The sequence below is a fragment of the Manis pentadactyla genome, chromosome 8, assembly GCF_030020395.1.
Source record: "Manis pentadactyla isolate mManPen7 chromosome 8, mManPen7.hap1, whole genome shotgun sequence".
NCBI classification, from domain to species: domain Eukaryota; kingdom Metazoa; phylum Chordata; class Mammalia; order Pholidota; family Manidae; genus Manis; species Manis pentadactyla.
In genome coordinates, this window is record NC_080026.1 from 34,747,263 (window position 1) to 34,769,377 (window position 22,115).

Consider the following 22,115-nt stretch of genomic DNA (forward strand, 5'->3'; position numbering starts at 1 on the left):
TTATAATAAAAGGGTGTTTAGTTTTGTGAAATGCCTTTTTTGCATTGAGATGATCAGGTGTTTCTTTTCCTTCATTCTGTTAATATGGTGATTGCACTGATTGTTTTTCATATGCATTGCAGGAAGAAATCCCACTTGGTCATGACATATAATCTTTTTAATATGCTTCTAAATTTTGTTTGCTAGTATTTTGTAGAAGACTTTTACATCAGTGCTCATAAGGGCTATTGATCTGTAGTTTTCCTGTAGTGTCTTTGTTTGGCTTTGGTATCAGGGTAACGCTGGCCACATAGAATGAGGTAGAAAGTGTTCCCTCCTCTGTAATTTTTCAGAAAAGTTTGAGAAGGATTGGTATTCTTTATTAAATATTTAGTGAAACTGATCAGTGAAGGAATCAGGTCCAGAGCTTTTCTCTACTGGGATATTTTTTATTACTACTCCAGTCTCCTTATTAGCCAAAGGTCTGTTCAGATTTTGTGTTTCTTTGCAGTTCAGTTTTGGTAGGTTTTGTGTTTCTAGGAATTTGTCCAGTTCCTCTAGATTATCCAATTGTTGCTGTACAGTTGTTCACAGTACCCTTTTATAATCCTTTTTATTTTGTAGAATTGGTTGTACTATTCCCACTTTGGTTTCTGATTTTAGTTATTCGAGTATTTTCTCTTTATTCTTCAGTCCATTCACTAAAAGTCTGTGGATTTTGTTGATTTTTTGAAAAATCAGCATTTGGTTTCATTGATATTCTCTATTATTTTGCTTTTCACTTTTAACAGACTTTCCCTGTCACAGCAAAATTTAATAGCTTAACAGGCTTTTAATATTCTTTTAGAAATATGCTAATTAAATTAGAATTTATAAGATGGTAGGGATGAAGTCCACGATTTTTAATTTACATTGATTATGCAGTACAGGACAGGAATTAGGCCAATGAATGGGTGTAGAGTATGAAATATCCTTAATAGAATTTCAGTTTGAAACTGAATATCAGATCTACTAGCTATCAGCTTGGAGAAAAAACTAAGGTACCATAAATGATTAAGATGTAATACTGCAATGAACACATTGTTCTTAAATTTGCTGCCCTAGAGATCAACTTTGAAGGCAAAAACAAACACAGCTGATGATTTTGGTACTTTGGTCTTTTGTATAAAACAGAGGAACTTATAACAGATTTAAAATATATTTAGAATATGAATCTGAAAGGATCCTCAAAACATTACTTGTATCTTATTTGCTAACCAAAACCAAAGAGCTTTACAACTAATAATAAAAGAAAAACTAAATCTATATAGTTAAGTTAATATAAAGGGATGTACATAGACAATATTTCTTTCAGTCTAATAGTTCAAGTAATTTTTTTTGTCTATCTTTACACTGTTTAGATTTTAAAGCTTCTTTATTATAAAAGTAAAGAAAAATGAAAATACTGAATTCATTAACCATGAGACTTGTATATAGCTAAGAAAGAACTGAATAATCTTTATGAGTTATACTATGTGTCAGCATAAAAATAGTATTTTTCAGTTAAGAAGTCCAACTTATTTCAAGAGGGGATCATTTTTTCATTTGTAATTATTATGAATAAAATAAATTATAATAGTTGAAACTTTTCAACTAAGGCTAATAGACCCTGAAGAGCTTACTAATTCTTAAATACTTTTCCAGGTAATAGTAAGGATTAATGGTAATTATGTGGGAGAAGATAATGAATTAAAGTGTCTAGCTAAAGGTCAGTAGTGGTTAAAACAAAAGACCAGGCTAATAACTTCCACTGGAGTAACAGGGAACACAGTTTTCTGAGTTCCAAGGGTGACCTTCTTAAAAAAAAATCAATAAACAAACAAACAAACCCCTATCAGTCATCTGATAATATCATCTAAAGTTTTGAGCAAAAGAGCACAGGCCTTTTAAAGGCCTAAGTCTTAAGTAAGGAAAAATCCCTGGAGAAAGTCAGATTCTTGGATTTACAGTTACTGCTGATATTAAATTAAGATAAAGGATCCTACTGGTGGTATACATGAAAATAATCTGAGGAAGTAAATATATAAAAGCATTTCTACATCTATAAGAAATGATGAGTATCTTCTTTATACATGCCATAATAAAGCACTGTGAAAAGGAAATGTATTTATAAGTGCTAGCTGTCATACGTAACTATGACCCAGGTTCAACAGGAGTATCAAATTCTAGAAATATGAAAAGTACAGTGCACTACAGGAAGTGAGTTTAAAGTTTTTAAAGTTGAACTCATTGAATATTAATAAAAGTATGGTATACATATAAGAAACAATTCAAAGGAACAAAACTATACATTGAAACTTGGGGGAGCTTACATCAGAAATAAGTTAAGTTTTACTTTTTATTTTATGATTGAAGAAAAAAAATTTACGTTGTATAACAATAAAGTGAGAAAACAAAAAAGGTGAGAAGCCATATAGCTGTGCTGTTGCTAATAAATAATTAGTAACAATCATGATTATAAACATACTACTAATAGCATCTACCCTTTGATAGGGTAGATCTTTTACCCTTTGGATAAAAGATAAATAGGACGCTTTAGGTTAAGAACAAATAGAAAAAGTTAAGATTTTTTTGACTTTTATTCAACCCTTTAAAAAGAAACTTCTTCACATGTTTCATCAATTAAGGAATTTAATGCCCACTAACCTCACTGATGGAAGTGTGGCGTGTACCCTGAGTTTTTCTGATAACCTTATTGGATTGCCATTGTCTTCTTGCCCCTTAATTACCCATCCTCCTCTTTTTAAAGAAATGCACTAGAACTAACTTCAGGATAAAAGATGTGAGTCTCATTTTGACTATCTAAGGGCTTGCTACAGAACTGAGAATATACTAAACTGATTTTGTGACTGGAAGATTTAGTCATATATATCGGAAGCTGTTCATGCCCTCTGGCACATAATGGCCTAGCTGTTAACAAAAATTAGTTCTCTTATTTCCTCCACAACAAGGATTACCAACACAATTGAGACTGGAATATTCCTATTGTTCAATAGTTTGTAATGAGAGGGATCATTGTTTGTGTATAAACACAGTTTTGGAGCAGTTCAGTGTATACATATGAACACCTCTAGACAAAATATTTGTCAAGTACAAATATATAATTGTAAAAGGACAGGAAAGTTGACTTTGAACCACTAATAAGTAAGCAGAGCACATGATTCCTAATTTTACATTTCAAATGAATGACTGCAAAAATTAACATAAGTAATTTACCCTAAACTGACTCTGAAAGTTCTATCCCTGAGAAAAATCAATGGAGGCCATATAAATAAGTTGAATGAAATGAGAGCAAACACTTTCCCTCTCATTTACACCATGTTAAAGAATGGTAGTAGTCTAACGTATTAAAATTTTTCTGGATTAAGAAACCTGACACCTCACAACTCAATCTTCTAAATACTTCATAATCAGAGAAAGTCCAGCATATAATTCAAGATTTGCAATAGGAAAAGTGTATGTCAATAGAAAAGTTACTAAGCAAAAATGCTTTGCACAATTACTTGGAAAGATAATCAACAATTCAAAACAACTCCATAGCAATTGTGTAGCAAAGTTAATGCCCTGTCATTAATGCATAGTCATTACTTGAATTAGATCTAAAGTAATCACAAGAAATACTTAAGAAAGTAATCTTAACACTTCTATAAAGGTAACAGTAAAAACAAAACTTTGAGTAAAAAACACAACTAACATTTTTAAAGAGTAGAGAGTCATACAAGCATAATCACTTATGAAAGCAATGATTAAGGAACTCTGAGATAATCTCTGCTTGGAACCATTCAACATAATATCAAATGTCTGCTCATCTCTCTCTAGTTTGATGAAATTATTTTTATGTAAATGCTATCCTTAACAGATAGTAGAAAATCCTAAGATTTCTTCACAGTATTTAAGAAGCTATCATATCCCTTCACTTAAAAATGACTTTTTAAAAATAAAATATTAAGGGGATAGTCAGGAAATTAAGGCTTGGAAATGGATGAAAGGTGTACTTCTTTAGGAAAACATTTCCATTTTCCGGAGTCACTTTCATACAGGTACATCTTGTTCAATTTTGCTTCACTTTATTGTGCTTTGCAGATTTTTTTTTTTTTTTAACAAATTGAAGGTTTGTGGAAACCCTGCATTGAGCAAGCTTATGGGCATCATTTTCCAACAGCGGTTCCTCACTTCATGTCTCCATGTTTCATTTTGGTAATTCTCACAATATTTCACACTTTTTCATTATTATTATATTTGTTAAGGTGACCTGTGATAAGAGAACTTTGATGTTACTACTGTAATTGCTTTGGGGTGCCACACACCACACCCATAGAAGACGGCAAACTTGACAAAAATGTTATGTATGTCCTGACTGCTCCACAGTCAAAATGGCAGTATTTGGGGTCTCAAAAAGCTCCAAGCATAGTATTACCACATATAGTAAATATTAGCAAACATTTGAACAGATAATGAATATAGCACTCAATGGACCAACATAAAAAGGATTCTCATATTCTCTTTGTTCCTCCTCCCAATCTTTAGTCACCATGCTATATGGAATATAATGTCAGAGACCATACCCATTTTTGCTTACTACAGTATTCCACTGTCATAGAATAGGCTTTCAATAAGTGTTTGGGGAATGCATGAAATTTTCTTGTAGTATGAACAACTGGGCCATGACTTGATAGTGGTCATCAGAATGTTCTTGGGCTTATTGCTAAGTGCAACACAACAGACATGGTCGGAAATGCAATAATCCCAATTTATCATTTGTTGATAAGCTTGACATGGACAAGTGAACATGAGGTATAGTAAAAAAGCTAAAAGAATATCTTTTACTATTTTGATCAGGAATACCACAGAATTTTAGCAGATTTTTCTTGGATTCAATCAGGATAGTGGCATGCTGCCAACTCTCAGTATACTGATGGTAGGCATGGCAATTTTTTGTTTTAAAAAGTGCTATCACTAAAAATGAGTAGAAAAAATATGTTTTTCTTCCCAATTTCTTAGATAATTACCACTTGAGTATACTTAATCAGTGAGGCCTAAGTGCCTTTTTATGGCTGTATGAGTTTCTATCATTTTCTAACACATTTCTGGCACATAATGGGGGAATAAACAGAGTTTTTGACTAAATGAAGGAATGAAATAATCTTTAAAGGAACTTTTTTAACTCATCATAAAAAAATGAAGGTATAATTTTTGTATATAGCCCTTAATGTCTTTAGGATATAGTAGGAATGACAGTATTTTCTCCAAAAACAGAAATCTTTATCATAGGGCTAAACTAAAATAAGAAGTGTCAAAGACAGTATTTTAAGATAACTTTTTGTGGTAGATTAAAGGTCTTTTTCCTACTGAGAGGCAGATTTCCCTTCCCTTGATCCAGGCTGGCTTTATTGACATGTGTCATCAAAAGAAGACCGTGGAAATGACATTCTAGGACCTCTAAGCCTAGGACAAAAGAAAGCTTGCAGCATTGCTTGGCCCTTGGATCACTCTTTCTGGTTCACCACACAGTAAGTCTGACCCTGGACCTACCATGCTGGAGAGACCATGAGCACATGCTCCTAGTTACAGCTGAGCCTACCTTCCAGCCATCCCCACCAAGGTGCCAGATAAGTGAGTGAAACAGTTTTGGATCTTCTTGACCAGCTCATCTATCAGTTAAATATCAGTAAGGGACTTTTTTTGATGCCTTGTGTGATAGAAAATTCACTCAGCCATGCCCTTGTTCTATTTCCTGACTCACAAGTCATGAGATACTAAAAAATAAAATTGTTAGCACTTTTTTTTGGTGATAATTTGTTATACAGCAACAGATAACCAGACCACTTAGAAGTGAATAGGTACTCCTTGAAACAATTTTTACCTATCCTCAATCTGCTGACCAACTCATCAATTTCCATCTATGCCTGGAATTAAAAGCCTTCCTGGTGGTTCTAAGTTTTAAGTCATCATATATGTGTTACATCAAAAGTCTCAAGTGCCTTTTTTCCCACCAACCTCCTTTCTCAGTCATGGTTGGTTGACTGTTTCCCTGAGAACTTCTACAGTTTCAATCTCTCTATTTTCCTTTCCTCTTAAGAGCTCTTAGGGTAAATTCAAATGCTCACAACCTGAGAGATGCAAAGGGAATGAAAAAGTTACAAGCCAAAAAATAAAACAAAACAAAACATATTGGCCACATACAGGTAAAAGCAATTATATTACATGGATACAAGCAAATCAAAGAGCTAGCCTCAACAAGCTAATCCAGATGGTTCAAAAACTAGCTGGTAAACATGTCCCAAAGGGTCAACCTACCCTTTTAGGATTCTGCAAGTGAATATTATATGAAGAATATAACGAGATAAGGAATATTTAGTATTTATAGCCAGAGAGAAAATCCTGTTTACCTGAAAATCAATACTGTTGTCAATACAACGTTCATTCTTCTCTGCCAGAATCTTCCCATAGTTTTCAGATTTGGTAAGATTTTCAACTTTGGCTGTATCTTTCACTTCTGCGTCCAAATCATTCATTGTTTCAGTTTCATTTTTTACAGTAACAGTATCAGACATCCTCATTAGCAAAGGTTATTTTAGAATTCTACAGGGAACTTGAAGCCTTAGCAAGAAAAAAAAAGTTAATTCAGTTTGAAACATTTCTTACATTTAATTACTGTACAATATTAACTGAGTACCTTCTATATTCTAGGAATAATGTTGAGCACATATAGAAGAAAATTCCTTATTTCAAAGAGTAGAGTTTAGTGGCAGACATGTTGAAATAAATAGTCATAATACAATGAGATAAGAGAAACAATAAGGCTATGAAGGGATTTTAATATACACAGTCCTTTGAAAGTTCTTAGGAAACATTAAGGAATGAGCCATATTGAGATGGAAGGTAATGGTTGGAGAGTTATAAATGTATATTTAGAACACATTAAAAAATATTTTCTCTAAAGAGATATTATGAGTATCAACCTGTGATAAAAATATTTTCCTATCAGATCTTTCATCTGATTCTCAAATTCTACATTTCTTAAATTATCCTGTAATTTTGAAAGGAAGTAATTAAAAAAAGAAACAATACACCTAACCTAACTGCAGTTTTAACCTTCCCCAGAAATGTCAGTCAGGAACATTCTGGTCAGCATCAATGAGGTAATCTGTCACAAGTACCCTCCTCTCCATCCCCCAAAGGAAGGTAACCTCACCCAAAATAATCCCTTTGTTTGTTTAGAACTTCCCTGTCCCGTTATTAAAAACTTCTCCCTTTGAATAGCTGTTGGAGCATTGCTTTCCTTGCTAGGTGGGATGCTGCCCATTTCATGAATTGTTCAATAAGCCACTTGTGTCTTCAGATTTGTTTTGCTGAATTTTGTATTTAACATGACTTATGTGATTCAGTGTAAAACAACACATATTACCAGATGGTCTAGTATATGGAGTCCATAGGAGGTCACCTTTGTAAGATACTAATACATTCCAAGTCTTTAGTGAGTTCAAGAGAACCCTGGGGCTATACACTGGATCAAACAGGAATGTACCAGAGATAGCTATCATTTTAGGACATGAAAAATGTTAACTTGAAAAGCAGAACTTGATGGAAACAAAACTTTTTCTTCCTGAAATAAAATTGACAATATAACAATGTATAATTTTAACGTGACATGATAACTGATACACGTATATACTGTGAAATGATTACTACAAAATCCATCATCTCACGGAATTACAATTTTCTTTTTGCAGTGAAAACAAAAATAATGTATTTCAGACTGCATCAAAAAAAATTAAGATGAATGGATGGATAGAGGGATGGCTACAGATGGACAGATGCAGGTTAAAGTAAGTATGATAAAATGTTAATGGTAGAATCTAGGGTTGGTTATATGGTTATTCACTATAAAATTTGTTTTTTTTTTCTGTATTTCTGAAAACATAATAAAATCTTGAGGGGAAAAAAACTCAGTAGAATTTGTCTTCTCTATATCAATCTGGAAAATTCAAGACTTCTTTTCCTGAAAGAATGTTTTGCAATTAAATACCTAATTAGGTATCCAGAATCTATAAATATATCTGAAAAGTAAAGAAAAATTAGATTCTAAAGTCACAGGGTAGGTAAATTGAATAAAATCATGTCTTCCTTAATTTTATTCCATAGAAAGGTTAACTGGTTCATTCTCGACACAGTTAAGATTACTAAGGGGGTGGGAATTATTTAAAATACTCTGGCTCTTTGCTTTTTATATGTAACACTTTGAAAGAAAAAGGGACATGTTTTTATGAAGTTATGAGAGGTTACCTGATGTGTCCTATGGGTTTGGGATTGTGGTGTCCCACACACAAAAAATAAAATAATCCAAGGCTCTTTTTCACAGTTGTCAGCCAGGATGTCAATTGTACTGAACCATTTGGAATCTGGCAGGAGGAGTCCCATGTCCGTGTCACCACTGTAGATTCCTGGACTGAAATGGACTGTATTGGATTAAATACATCATACCTTTCAACAGTCTAAAATTAAAACAAACAAGAAAACACTTAATAAAACAGCCAAGGGAAATGGAACACTCCACAATAATTTGGAAATGAAAATACTACTGTTGGTGATTTTATTATATTCTTGTCCTAAACAAGAATCAAACACTAAATTACAACTAATTTTGACATGTATTGGTTTTGTGAGCCTGAATAACTGACAAAGCCCACCTAGAGAGTTTAGCAGTAAAAGCAGAAGGGAGAAGCAAGGAAACTAATATATAATAAGAACCTAGTATGTGAACTCAAGTGTTTTAAGGGCAATATTATCTTCATTTTATCGATAAGGTCCACCCAAGATCACAACAAGGAATGCCTGACTCCAAGAACTATGATTTTTAGAGTTTTCTTCCAGAGCTCCAACTCTATGGACTTAAGGCTGTAATTCTGAATAATAATCACACTCCAGATTCCAAAAAGTAAAGGAACAAAAGACTATAATAAGTCATTTAACATTTTCAAAGAAATTCATATAGTCTGTTAAAAGCAAACATCTAGAAAGGGTAGAATGACTGTTTTTAAGGACATCTGAAATGCCAAGATTCTCAGTGTCATCTGTTTTTAAAGTCAGTTTCATTTTATTTATTTTTTTGGCACAAGTGAATATATCATAGCAAATAAACAACTCTAAAGGTCCTATAAAGCTATTCCATCTTCCTTTGACAATTTTGTTATTAATAAACAGAGCAGTACAGTTTTAAGGTAAAACAACTGAGCCAAGTAAGATCTAAGCACCAAGAGATATAACAGTAATACTGCCCAACATGCATAATAGAACAATTCACATCTTATCTGAACTGTTCAAAAATTGTTTTGAAATATAATCACTTAGAACCCTAATATAGATTCACATTAGTTTTCACATCTCAATTTCATGATGTCTAAGAAATAATAGAAAATGAATTAACACAAACAAATGTCAAAGTTGCTTTTTAACTAACATTGTCATTTCAATCTGGCCAAGGTTACTAGGCCACTAAATCCAATGACAGAGTTTTTTTTTTTAAGTTCCACCAAAACCAAAAAATATTTCAATATAATTTTTTTCATTTTTAACTTTTACTCTGATTACATGGTAGACACAAGATGGCAGCACTCACTAAGCAGCCAAATTCTGTATTTTTGTAAAGCGACTTTGTGAGTTAATCATGAATCCTTCCAATTTTCAATTCTAAAAAAGCAAGGCTGTAATACATTTAAGTAATGAATAAGGCAATAACTGCAAGAGGTAATGAGGAAGAGGCACAATGTGAAGAGGTGAGTACTCAGAATTCTAAGAGGATCAGAGGATCCTCTTATAAACCAGGCCCTAAGGAGCCTCGGAGACCACTTAGTCCAATCTTAAAATTTACCATTCAAGTTATTAGTGCCCAGAGGTCAAATGACTTGTCCAATGTCACACAACCAATTTGTGTGACTAATACTTACTAATACACCACACCACTTGACAACAATTAAATACATGAATGACTTTGAACCAAAATAACCAATTATTGCCTGGGAAGGAGGCAATGGTATAATAGACAAATTAAGAGCACCAGCATTACACCTGAGTTTAAGTCCCAGTTCTGTCAGTTATGACTTTGGTAAATTACTTAATCACTCTGAGCTATAATTTTCTGACCTACAAAGTGGGAGTAAGAATATTTAGCTCATAAATTTGTTGGACTTAATGGTTTAAATGTAAAGCACCCACCACAGCCCTCTCACATTTTTCCATGGTGAGAATCATTCTAGGCCAGCAGCAGTTGGCTGAGGCTGTTGGCTGTCTTGGCTGCATCCCACAAGGTAAGTAGACTGACAAGAGGCCCACCACGTGGTCAAATGGTGGCTCTGCATACTTCAATTTTTCTTATGCATATACCCTACAAAGGTAAATAGAGGAGAATGAACACCAGAGTTCCTGTAGATGTATGTGTAGGGAAGTGAGTGCTTGCCTGGCAGCACAGTCTCAAGGGGGCCTCAATTTGAGACATGTGATTAAACATGAAATGCACACAAACTTCACATTCTTCTCCAAGATATTAATTCATTTGTTTTAAATAGAAGTGTTTTTCCTCTTCAAATCTATCTTCAGGTTAAAGAGGTAACCCAGCTTTTTGGTCCTCACTAAAACAAAAACCCTTTTATCTTGGCACAAAGGCTACACTTCTGGAGTTACCTAAAGATGTGTGGACATGTGATTGTCACACATAGGAAGCCACAAGATAGACAAGGTGCATCATGTCACTGCCTCAACATGTAGGAGTCAATTAAGCCTACACCCTAATGTAATCTATAGTTACACAGTACATTAAGTGATTAAGGAACTTATATGAATTTGCTAAGTTCCTACAATAGAAAGACTACTTAGAGAAAGAAATGAACAAAATGTTGTCATTTATTAAGTTTATGTATCTGAGTACCTACTGTTACAGATGCTTAAAAACTGAGTTTCTCAGAATCTTTTTCAACCTAAAAGAAATGGACATATGTGCTCAAAACTCATATTCAATTTTGCAAAAACATGCTTTCAATCACTAACATTATTTATCAGGGAAGTCAGAGATTTGATTACATACAATTTCTGTGCTACCAGACTGCCAACAAAAGAGAAATGCCACCCACATGTGTGTATATATAATAAAATAGTCATAAAATAGTTGGCACCCATCTGGCACCAACAGCAAAAGAGAATTAAAGGTAAAATTAAAGATCATACCCTAAAAACAGTAAAACTATGAAAGAACTAGTTAATATAGGAGATATTTTTATAATTATGGGGTAGAACAGTCCTTTGCAAGCATGACATAACAATCTAGAAGCTATCAAGAGGAAAATATTAACAAAACTTAAAATGAAGTTTTAGTATTTCTGTACAACAAAATGTAACAAAGATTAAAAGGCAAATAGTATAATAAAAGTATTTCCAACATGAAGGGGTCAAACTCTTTAAAGAGCCTCTTATAAATCAAGGGAAAATTGAGAAATGGAGGATAGGCAATACGCAAAATAAATACAAATAACCATCAGTAAAAACTACTACTACTAACATATAGCTTAACATGTATCAGGTACTGTTTTTCGTAATTAATTCATTTAAAGCTTACAACAATTCTAAAAAGTAGGTCCTACTATTATTCCTGTTTTCCAGATCAGGAAATTAAGGCATGGAGAAATTAAATGATTTGTCCAAGTCATGGAGCCATTAAGTGCGGTAACCAGGGTATGAACCAGGCCTAAGAGGTGCTCGACTCCAGGCCTTACCCGTAATGTTTTATCATCATTCATTTGTACCGAGAAGAAGGACAATTTAGGTGCACAGAACACTGTTACTTCAAGAGTACTTATAACATGTGGTAACTCCTTAACATTGTGTTCAATACAGAAAGTAAACTTATCCTTTACATGTAGATAGGAGCCACGTGCTGTTCTTTGTACACAGGAAGATAGCACTATGAACTTAGTAAGGCTGTTACTGAATTATCAGTATTAATGGTCAGTAGGGCTAATTGTTACTGAATTATCAAAACTTGCAGGTAAGCAACTAGTTTCTCTTTATCTCTCTACTCTTGTGAGCCTAAGTAACAAACTATGTAAACCTGGCTGGTAATAAGGATTCAGTTTGTGGCTATGAACAAAGTGAAGCCTAGTAACTTACAAATGTTAACCTACCTCAGAATTAGGACTAACGTTTGGAAAAGCACACTATTATATGTTGTCTATGACAGAATTTTCTCAAGTAAAAATTGCAGAAGGAATTTTCATCAACAAAAATGCTATTCTGATACTGCTAATTCAAAGGATAATTTTATTATGCCTAGGGCTTAATTTTTGGCTCTCTGGCACAAAATAAGTGAAAAGTTAGGTGAATAAAAAAAGAAAAAAACCCCTGTAATTTCACACAATGAAAATCAGTTTACTCCAGGTTAACAAAATCAAAAATTCATTTAATTTTTTTGTGAGAAAGTAATCTGGCTCCTACAGGTAAAAACAAAGTACTCTTCACGTGAATACAAAGAGGAAAACAGAGTTACATTATTTAAGCTATCTGAATAGAATTTGGCAAAGCACAATGCACTCTTCTTTCCTTATGACTACCTGTTTATCCAGTCATTTAATCAGATGGATATTATGCTGTAGTTCTTCCATTAGAGTAAAAAATCTAATCAGGCAGGCACATTTATAAGATAAACCAATGTAGAAAAACACAGTTTCTCCTAAGGTTATAAATTGACATAAACCATTGGTGAGCATTTCATAATATATATAATCATTGAATCACTATGTTATACATCTGAAACCAATATAATATTGCATCTCACCCATACTTCAATTTAAAAAAAAGCAAATAATGGGAAAAACAATGTCTATCAACGGGGAAACGACTAAAAAAAAAAAACCAACTCTGGTATACTCATTTTGCACAATATGGTTAAAAGTTAAAATGAATGAACTAAAGCTGGACCAACGTAAGTCACCAAAAGAATGTTAGAATATTTAGTGAAAAAGCAGAATGATCTCTACGATACAATGCAACTTACGTAAAGATTTTTTTAAAAACCACACAAGCATGGATGGGAAGGGTACACACCTATTTCAGGTTAGTAATTCTCTATAGAGAATGATAAGAAAAGGGTTTCAGATGAGACAGAAAAGGGGCATCAATCATGTCTTTACTATTTTACTTCTTGAAAAAAAAATCTGTAACAAATACAACAAAAGGTTAGATTTTGCTAATTCCAAATAGTAAGTATTGAACGTTATAATGTTCCTTTTTTTGGCATTGACATTTTCCATTAAAAATGCTCTAAAAACAAACAGGAGACTAGCATCAAAGGGTGGATATTTTTGAAGTTAAGTTTAACCTTTATCTCATGAGGGCAGAAAAGCTGAATGACAGAGGAACATATTTTAAGAGAAGCCATAGAGAATTATTTTAGTTACAATATGCACAGACTCTGTTCTAGGAGGTGAAATGTTATGGAGAATTGTAATGGAAAGTGACTAGAAATTAGACAAAGATTAAGAGGTGAAGGTTGAAAAGAAGAGATTTTAGTTATGTGTTCTAATCTTGATTGGATACTATGTGCTAAGTACTGCTTTAAGTACAGAGAATATAGCAGTACCCAGTACCCAAGGTGCTTGCTTATATTCTACCCCAGAGACAATACAAACATGGTAATCACAGGTTGTGATATGTGTTTTAAAACCAATATTAACAGCAAACTTTCAAATACCTACTTATTATTCACAAACTACTATTCCCAAGGCTTTAACTGTATAGATTCATTTAATCCTCAAAACAATCGTATCAGGTAAGTGATCTTATTATCCCCATTTTACAAATAAAAAATACCGAGGCACAGAAAGATTAAGCAGCTTGCCCAAGGTTGCAAGAGTAGTAAGCAGCAGAGTTAGGATTTCAATTCAGATAGTCTGACTCCAGAGCCCTTACTATTAGCCACTATCTGTATATACTGCCTCTAGAAATGAAAAGATTAATGTAACAGAAATTAACTAATTGGGAGGAGCAAACTAGACTTCCCTAGCGGTGGTGAGGGAAACGTCAGGGCTATGACAGTTGGAAAAGCTACAACAGGACACAATGAAGGTACAGGTAGGTGGTGCTTGCTACCTACTAACAGAGGAAACATATGAGAGGGAAAAAGGGGATTAGTACAGAACAATGAACTTGATTTTGCACACAGGAAGCTTAAAGTCCCTTAAGGACATTCAGGTGGAGAAACCAAACAGGGAGCTGGCTGACCTGAGGCTAAGGAGAGAAGGCAGGGCTGATGATATTTATGTGGGTATAATCCCTGTATAGATAGAAGCTTTATATTATCAACATAGATGAAGTTTCCCAGGAGCCACTGAGTAAGAAAATAAGTGTGTTTGGGTAAAAAGAAAAGAAATCCTGCCATTTGCAACAACATGGATGGATGGATCTAGTGGGTATTATGCTCAGTGAAATAAGCCAGGTAGAGAAAGACAAACACCACTTGTTTGTGGAATATAAAAACAAAGCAAAACAGAATGAACAAAACAGCAGTATACTCAGACACTGAGAAGTGACTAATGGTTGCCATGTGGGAGGGGTTGGGGTAGGTAGGGAGGGTGGGTGAGGGGGATAAAGGGGCACAAAAATTCTCAATCATAATAGAGGTTGGTCATGGGGATAGTAGTACAGCAAGGAGAATATAGCCAATGATTCTGTAACATCTTTCTATGTTGACAGAAAGTAACCACACTAGGGGAGGTAAGAATTTAATAAAACGATAACTAATTGTTAAATCACTGTGTCCTATATCTGAAACCAATATAAGACTGTATATCAACAATACTTCAACTAGTGGTATCTTACTATACTGATGGACAGTGACTGCAATGGGGTATGAGGGGGCACTCAATAATATGGGTGAATGTAGTAACCACATTGTTTTTCATGTGAAACTTTCATAAGAGTGTGTATCAATGATACCTTAATAAAAAACAAAACAACAAAAAACAATACTTCAATTAAAAGGAAAAAAAAAGAAGCGGGCTTGGGCATTCGAATCCCTAAGGAACATCAAACCCTTTAGAGATGAGGAGGGATGGAGGGCCAAAAAACAGCTAGTGGATTGGGCAATAAGGTTAGCAGGAGATGCAAAGTTAGGGACAGTCTGTCAGGATGGAAAATGTGTAGGCCAAAGAGAAGAAACAAGGAGAGAGAATGGAGGGAGAGAGGCTAGAGGTTTATGAGGAAAAATGGATGAGAGAGGGGTAAAATCGGAAGTGACAAGAAATGAGGAAATGCAGTCAGAAGCACCAATGGAGGAATGAGCCTCAAAAGTATTCACTGTGCTCGGTAACTGAGGGAATTCACATCTTAAAACTCTTTTTCTATTTACCTAGAACGTTATTTGCTAGAAGTGAGGAAGTTGGGATGGTTCTGTGGGGTTTGGGGAGAACAGTGGGTGAGAATACTGGAGTGAGCTTCTAAGGGAGGAGGCTCAGTAGGTTTGCATCAACATTCCAGTCTGTTCTGGCATAGTCCTTCTGGAGAGAAGTCTGCAGACTACAAGACTGAAGGTTTCTGCAATTCTTTAACAGAGGTCAGTGCAATGGGAGGAATTTAAATGAGACAGCTCAGGTGCTACTTGGTTAAGGAACAGGTTAAATTAAAGCATCCTTTCACAGCCATTTCGAAATCTTACTTCACATCATTGTGTGGTAAGGTGCTTAAGAAGCCTAATAATGCCGAATCAAAATGTAGTTAAGTTGGAATTAGGAATGCTTGAGTACTAAATGAACTCTACATATATCTTTATGTAGCAGGGGTCCCAGTCTGAGCCATGGCAGAAACTAAAGGAAGGGTTTTCATCAGACAACCAAAGAAGTGGAAGGCTCCTAGTATCCAGATGACCAAGCCCAGCACAGAAGATTTCAGTGAATAAGGTATGAAGAAGACTAATGATGCTGGGATCTCTAAGATATAGCACCTTCGGCAGGGATGTGAGCAAATATATGGCAAGCACTTACTTAGCAAAAGCAGCAGCAGGCCAGAGAAGGACAAAATTGGAAGAGCATGAAAAGGCTGTTCATGAGCTCACAGGAGATACCTTGGAGAATCTTGGGACAACCTGGTGAGATTCTCAAGGTGTACTGGCAGGTTAAGAGGCACTGAAATAAAGTTAGGGCCATCAGTGTAATTCTATACCTGAAAGCTTTATTAATTACCTCCTAATATAGTGTTAGTGAGTGTAAAATGTGTTTTGCCTTAATTCTAAACCTACCACAGACCAGGATTATTCAGGGAGCTCTGTACTAATGTACTAAATGCAGAATGAAATAAATAAATCAGGCTGTAATACAACCTTTAGGCACATATAATAAAATATTTTAAAGACTATATGGAGAAAAAAACACTGGTCTTAACCATCTGATCATACTTTGGGAAATAAAGAGCATCCAAAGTTTTAGATTCCTAGAAACTGAGCACAGAGAATAAGGATGTGAGAGGAGAACTTAAGATAACGGGCATGTAAGAAGAGAGAATATAGATTTTTGTTCCATATTGAGTTTGAACTGATTATAATTCATTTTTTAAATAAATAGTGTATTATCTTCTTACAGATGCTTTTAAGCTATGAACTTGCTAGAGGGAGAAGTATCTATGTATTCAGTCTTGACCTCAGAATTAACTCTTAAACATAATGAGAACCAGAAAAGTAAATTATTTCCCTAATACAGCACACCAAAGACATCATCAGTAGTTAGAGAACAGGATATTGTGCAATAAAGAATTTTACTTTGTCCCTCTTTCCAGGGAGGTTGCTTTTAAATCCTTGGAGTTTCTGGAGTGATGGGAGTGTCTTTGCAGTTGATGGTGGGCCCCTACATAGTTTATGCTAATGAGATGACTCAGGATGGGGACTCACCACACCAGGAAGATTAACCATGATTAGAAAGTTGGGCTTTGAGCCATTTGATATCAGCCTGACTTCCTGATATGAAAGGGAATGGGGGTGGGAGATGGAGTTTAACTGTATAGCCAATGATCCAATCATACTTACGTAATGAAACTCCACTAAACTCTAACCACTGAAGTTTGGGTAAACTTTATTGGACAGCAGTATTATGCATATTGGCATGGTCACTGCACTGGGAAAGTAATGCATCCTACCTTCATGGGGAGAGCAAAAGGAAAGCTCTACATTTGAGACCCTCCCTGACCCTGACCTATGCGTTGCTTCTTTCAGCTGGTCCTGATTTACATCCTTTATTATAAAATTGTAGTTGAAAGTGCAGCACTTCCCTTAGTTCTAGTGAAATATCCAACCTGAGGGTTGTGAAAAAAAAAAAATTGTAGCCAGCTGGTCGTAAATGAGGTGGGCTGGTGTCTGAAGTGAGGGCAGACTTGTGGAGGACACTGACCTTAACCTGTGAGGTTTTGTCTAACTCTGGGTTACTTAAGTGTCAGAAGTCGTATTAACCTTTTGCATAATCTAGTCTCATTCATTACATCTTTATGCTAGGTTCCTAATATAATAGCTGCAGTTTACAGTTCATGAATAAAAGTGAACATCATGATGAACATCATCCCAGAGTCTTTATTCAGTCATTCCTAATGTCATCAACAAGAAGGCATATGCTTTACACAGACTGTAGCAAGTGCTAGGCTATCCTGTAAGAAACCTTCAGTTTTTACGGTATTTTAGCTAGACTCAGATGTGGTATTGCTATTATTCCTTCAAAGTTCTATTTCATTTGATATTTTTTCTCTGTACTACTAATATAACTAAATGAATTTATCTTCTTGTACTTTTTAACTCATAACTAGCATTTCATTCTTATCACAGGATCACAACGAAAATTCTTTGAGGGCTTTAAAAACATTAAGCTCTGTTATCAAAAAGTTTTAGCAATACTTATACTAGGTGGGATCCTGGCACATTTAGCCAAACCACCCCATAGTTCTTTGATGGCTTAACGTATTTCATCAACATCTGAAACTTCGTATTTTCTAGCATTTGAATCAGTAGATCTAACAGGACCCATTTCCTTCTAATGATAAAAATCTGTTTCCTTTGTAGGATTCTAATTTAGGTTACAATTTGCAGACATTCTGTTTTAAAACTACTAATGTACCACCCTTCTCTTGAACTGCCAACTACATTCTTTCTAACAAAGGATCACAACCCTCTTTCAAGAAAGCACCTAGGGATTATGTTCAGGGAAAAAGGCTCAAAAATGTTTTATTTCTTCTTTCAATCAAAGAGCATTTCATAATCAGTAAAAATAGCTTAAAAAAAGCTTGAGGTAGAACAGGTGTCATTCACTTGCCATCTTCTACCAGCATACTATATAAAAGAATGCGGTAACCTCCAATGAGTTCTACACAAGGTTATAAAGGGCATATAAAAGTGTAGGCAAAGGGCCTGTTTGTGTTTATACAGAGGATCAAAGCCTAATTTGGCTACCCCGAAAATCAACTAAGATACGATATGAAAAAGAACTTCCAACATCAGCACTCTCTGGAAGACTCATGCCAGAAGATGATCATCAAAAAACCCCAACAAAGATCCACGCACTGCTACAGCTGTAGATGCACTCATCCCACCAGCTCCTGGACTTGCCATGGGAATGAAGAAGGAGATATCTAAGCTGGCCTGTGCATACAGTAAAACAACAAATTTGACTGGATCTATACTGTTGGAACTCAATCAAGAATTAGGAGAAGTGCAAATTGTAGCGCTCCAAAATCTTACAACTACAGACTATTTACTGTTAAAAGAACATAGGGGATGTGAACAGTCCCCAGGAATGGGTTGTCTTAATTTGTCTGATTTCTCTCAGACTGTTCAAGTTCAGTTGGACAATATCCACCATATCATAGATAAGTTTTCACAAATGCCTAAGGTGCCTAACTGGTTTTCTTGGTTTCACTGGAGATGGCTGGTAATTACAGATACGCTTTGGTTATGTAACTATACTCCTCTTATGTTAATGTGTGTGCGCAATTTAAGTAGTAGCTTAAAACCTATACATGCTGAAGTTACTCTACAAGAAGATATGTCAAAGAAATAATCAATCTTCCCATGTTTTCTTCTGCTTGCTACTTCTATAGCTTTTCTTCTTCCTTCCTAATTACAACCCTTAAATAGAATTCGTGCCTCATATCAAATTTACCGAGCATCATAATTCTTCCAAGTGGTAAAGATACCTCAAGACAAATGCTGGGCATAGAAGCTACAGGGCATAAATATGCAAAGAAATAAAAAGCTAACCATTTCAAACAATAAGGCTTCTGTCTCACTTACCAACTTTACATTTCCCTGTGTGGCTCCGGAAGATGACTGGTTAGCCAGAGACGGGTAAGATTCCTCAAGGGAGGAACAACCTAAGACAGGCACAGTTGCAGGGGGGTCATCAGATGAGAAATTGGGGATCAACAGAAGTGAGGCTTAGAACCTCACCCCCCCTGTTCTGAGAGAAATCTTCTGCATACGTGGATGTTTTATTGCCCTTGTCCAGCTTGGATTAACACATAGTCTACAGGCACACACCTGATCATCTACATTTGCTCTCTTACAACACTGAACTATGTTTTCTACCTTTATCTTGTATCTACCTACCACTTCAGCATTTTATTAAAAATAATAATAATAAAGAGAGAAATGTGGTATCCACATATAAATCAAGTATAAAAATAAAATGAGTACTCATATTTGAACTGTTTATAGTTCATAATGTATGAGCAAAACCGAAAGTTTCTGTGATGACTGCCCTTGTACTGTTCACTATGTAACTTATTCACTATGTAAGAATTTGTTCTCCATGTAAGAACTTGTTTGTTATGCCTCAGAAGATTGGAGACTGACGAAAATTAGGCTTGGGGTGGATTAATGATTGTGCATTGAGCATTGACTCCCCTATACAGAATTTTATTGTTGTTAACAACCATTTGATCAATAAATATGAGAGATGCCCTCACAAAAAAAAAAAAAAAAAAAAAAAAAGTACACACTTCCAATGGTAAAATAAATAAGTAATCGGGATGTAATGTATAGCATAAGGAATATAGTCAAGATATTGTAACAGCTTGGTATGGTGATAGCTGGTACCTAGAATTGTCATGTATATATATGTTGAATCACTATGTTGTACAACTGAAACTAATGTAATGTAATACTGTGTGTCAACTACCCTTCAAAAAAAGTAATTATCTCAAAAAAAAAAAAAAAAAGAATGTGGGCAACAAAGTGCAAACATTTTTACACCATGAAGATGTTGCTACTAAATGTAAGTGAACACCACTGAGAACCTCATGATCTCTGGAAATCCACACTATACACTGTGCCTGTAGAGTGAGCAGATAGATGTAACATCTCCTTAAAGTATCTAAAGTTTTGTCCAATTTAATTGGTTCAATTTCCTATGGCTTTGCACAATATGAATAAACTCAGAGTCCAATACATTTCAGATTTGATTTTTTAACAGTGTTAATTATTTCCTAGCTATGTCCACATCAAATTGTTTTAGTAGTTATTAATTAATCAATTTCTTGTGCTTTTTTTACAATTGTCTCAGAGCTCAATGGGGGCATACAGTCTTCAGTTTTGGTTGTCATTCATCTCCTACCTGTAAAAAGAAGTTGTGGTTTCACTAGCACTTTGAAAGTACTGAGAAAATAAAATACTCTGCTCTCTCTTTTTCTAGTGATTCTGTATTATAGACTGACATCAGATGTGCCTGGTAATTAGTCACTGCATAAGTTTAAACTACTTGAAAAAGAATGCATGTGATTTTTGTGGAAGTGCCTGTTATTCAAAGAGGAAATCATATACTTTTCTAAGAATTTGAAAATAAAGGAAAAGATAGAAAATGTCAAATCAACATAGCAGATTGAATAATGACTTTGATACCATAAGGAAGTAATTCTTAATTATTTTTAGATCATGAAAGGATACCCCTTGAGAGTATGATTAAATCCACGATTCTCTCTACAGAAACAGCATTCATGTATGTGTATACTCAATGACATTTTTTACACGTAGTTTTAGGCATTTCTTGGTTCTGCAGAAGTCTACACATGAATCCTAGTCAGCAACTCCTGTTATATGCTTTAAATACATATTATATATATTTTATATGTATATATATATATATAACTCATGTTATTAGACATATACTACATATATGCATGTTATCTATAAAATATAAAACAAGGGTTATTAACTAGGATTCATGTATAGGCTCTGGAAAACCAAGAGTTCTATATATGCATGTATTTACATATAAATGTATATATATTTATACACACACCTTTTTTAAATACAAACTTGCTCTGGTCAGGTGAGAAGGTATGGCTGGGCTGAGAGATTAACTGGGCTTTAGGCTTTTCTCTAGTTATTAAAGTACATCTGTGGAACTCCAGGGCTGAAAGGAACTTTGAAAAAATAAGTCATTGTACTAACTCTATTAAAGATGCCATATAGTAATCAGAATGGATGTTGGACAGCTATGGAGGTGTCACAAGAGGGTCTACCAAGACAATGACTTTTTTGGTTCTACTTCACCTCCACCTCATGCCCCACATGACCAGTAATCTGATTATACAGCAGAGAACTATACCAAACAGTAGAGGCAGCAAAAGAACGTAGGAATGAGAAGTGACAATTTCAAAGAGAGAGTTATAAATGAAAATGACATACAACTCAGCTCTGAAAATATTTTCATCTCACACAATTTTCTTTGCTTCTTAAACATGTATAACTAGTTAACTGTAATCTAATTTTCTTCTCTGATAACTCTGTTAGCCATTACAAGACCAGGTGCTATTAAGATATACAACCCCTTTATCAAATTGTTGTCTTAATCTGTTTTACAAAGCTAAAAAAAAAAACCAATGAGCCAGTTGTGAGGTCTGCAGTTATGTAAACATGTAAATGCTAAATGAATTTTTGTTTTTCTGACTACTGTAAATACTGAGATACAAGACACAAAATCTTCATTTATAAAATCTAAAAAATCTTAAAAAAAACCATATGGGATCTCTCTGTACTATTTTTGCTACTTCCTGTGAATCTGTAATTATTTCAAAATTAAAAA

General features: G+C 34.6%; 1 protein-coding gene across 14 annotated transcripts in view; it reads right to left on the minus strand.

The window, feature by feature from the left end:
- Window positions 1-22,115, minus strand: part of R3HDM1 (R3H domain containing 1) — a 219,605-nt gene that overhangs the window by 143,084 nt on the left and 54,406 nt on the right. For 12 of the 14 annotated variants that reach the window (XM_036886607.2, XM_057505649.1, XM_057505646.1 and 9 more), the window contains exons 2-4: window positions 10,248-10,402; window positions 8,305-8,513; window positions 6,408-6,618 (exon numbers count right to left, since the gene is read on the minus strand). In XM_036886607.2, coding sequence (XP_036742502.1) covers window positions 6,408-6,578 — 171 coding nt within the window. In that variant the 5' untranslated portion in view covers window positions 6,579-6,618; window positions 8,305-8,513; window positions 10,248-10,402. Of the gene's footprint in view, window positions 1-6,407; window positions 6,619-8,304; window positions 8,514-10,233; window positions 10,403-22,115 lie in introns of all 14 variants that reach the window. The other 2 variants (XM_057505645.1, XM_057505643.1) reach the window with 2 other exon arrangements.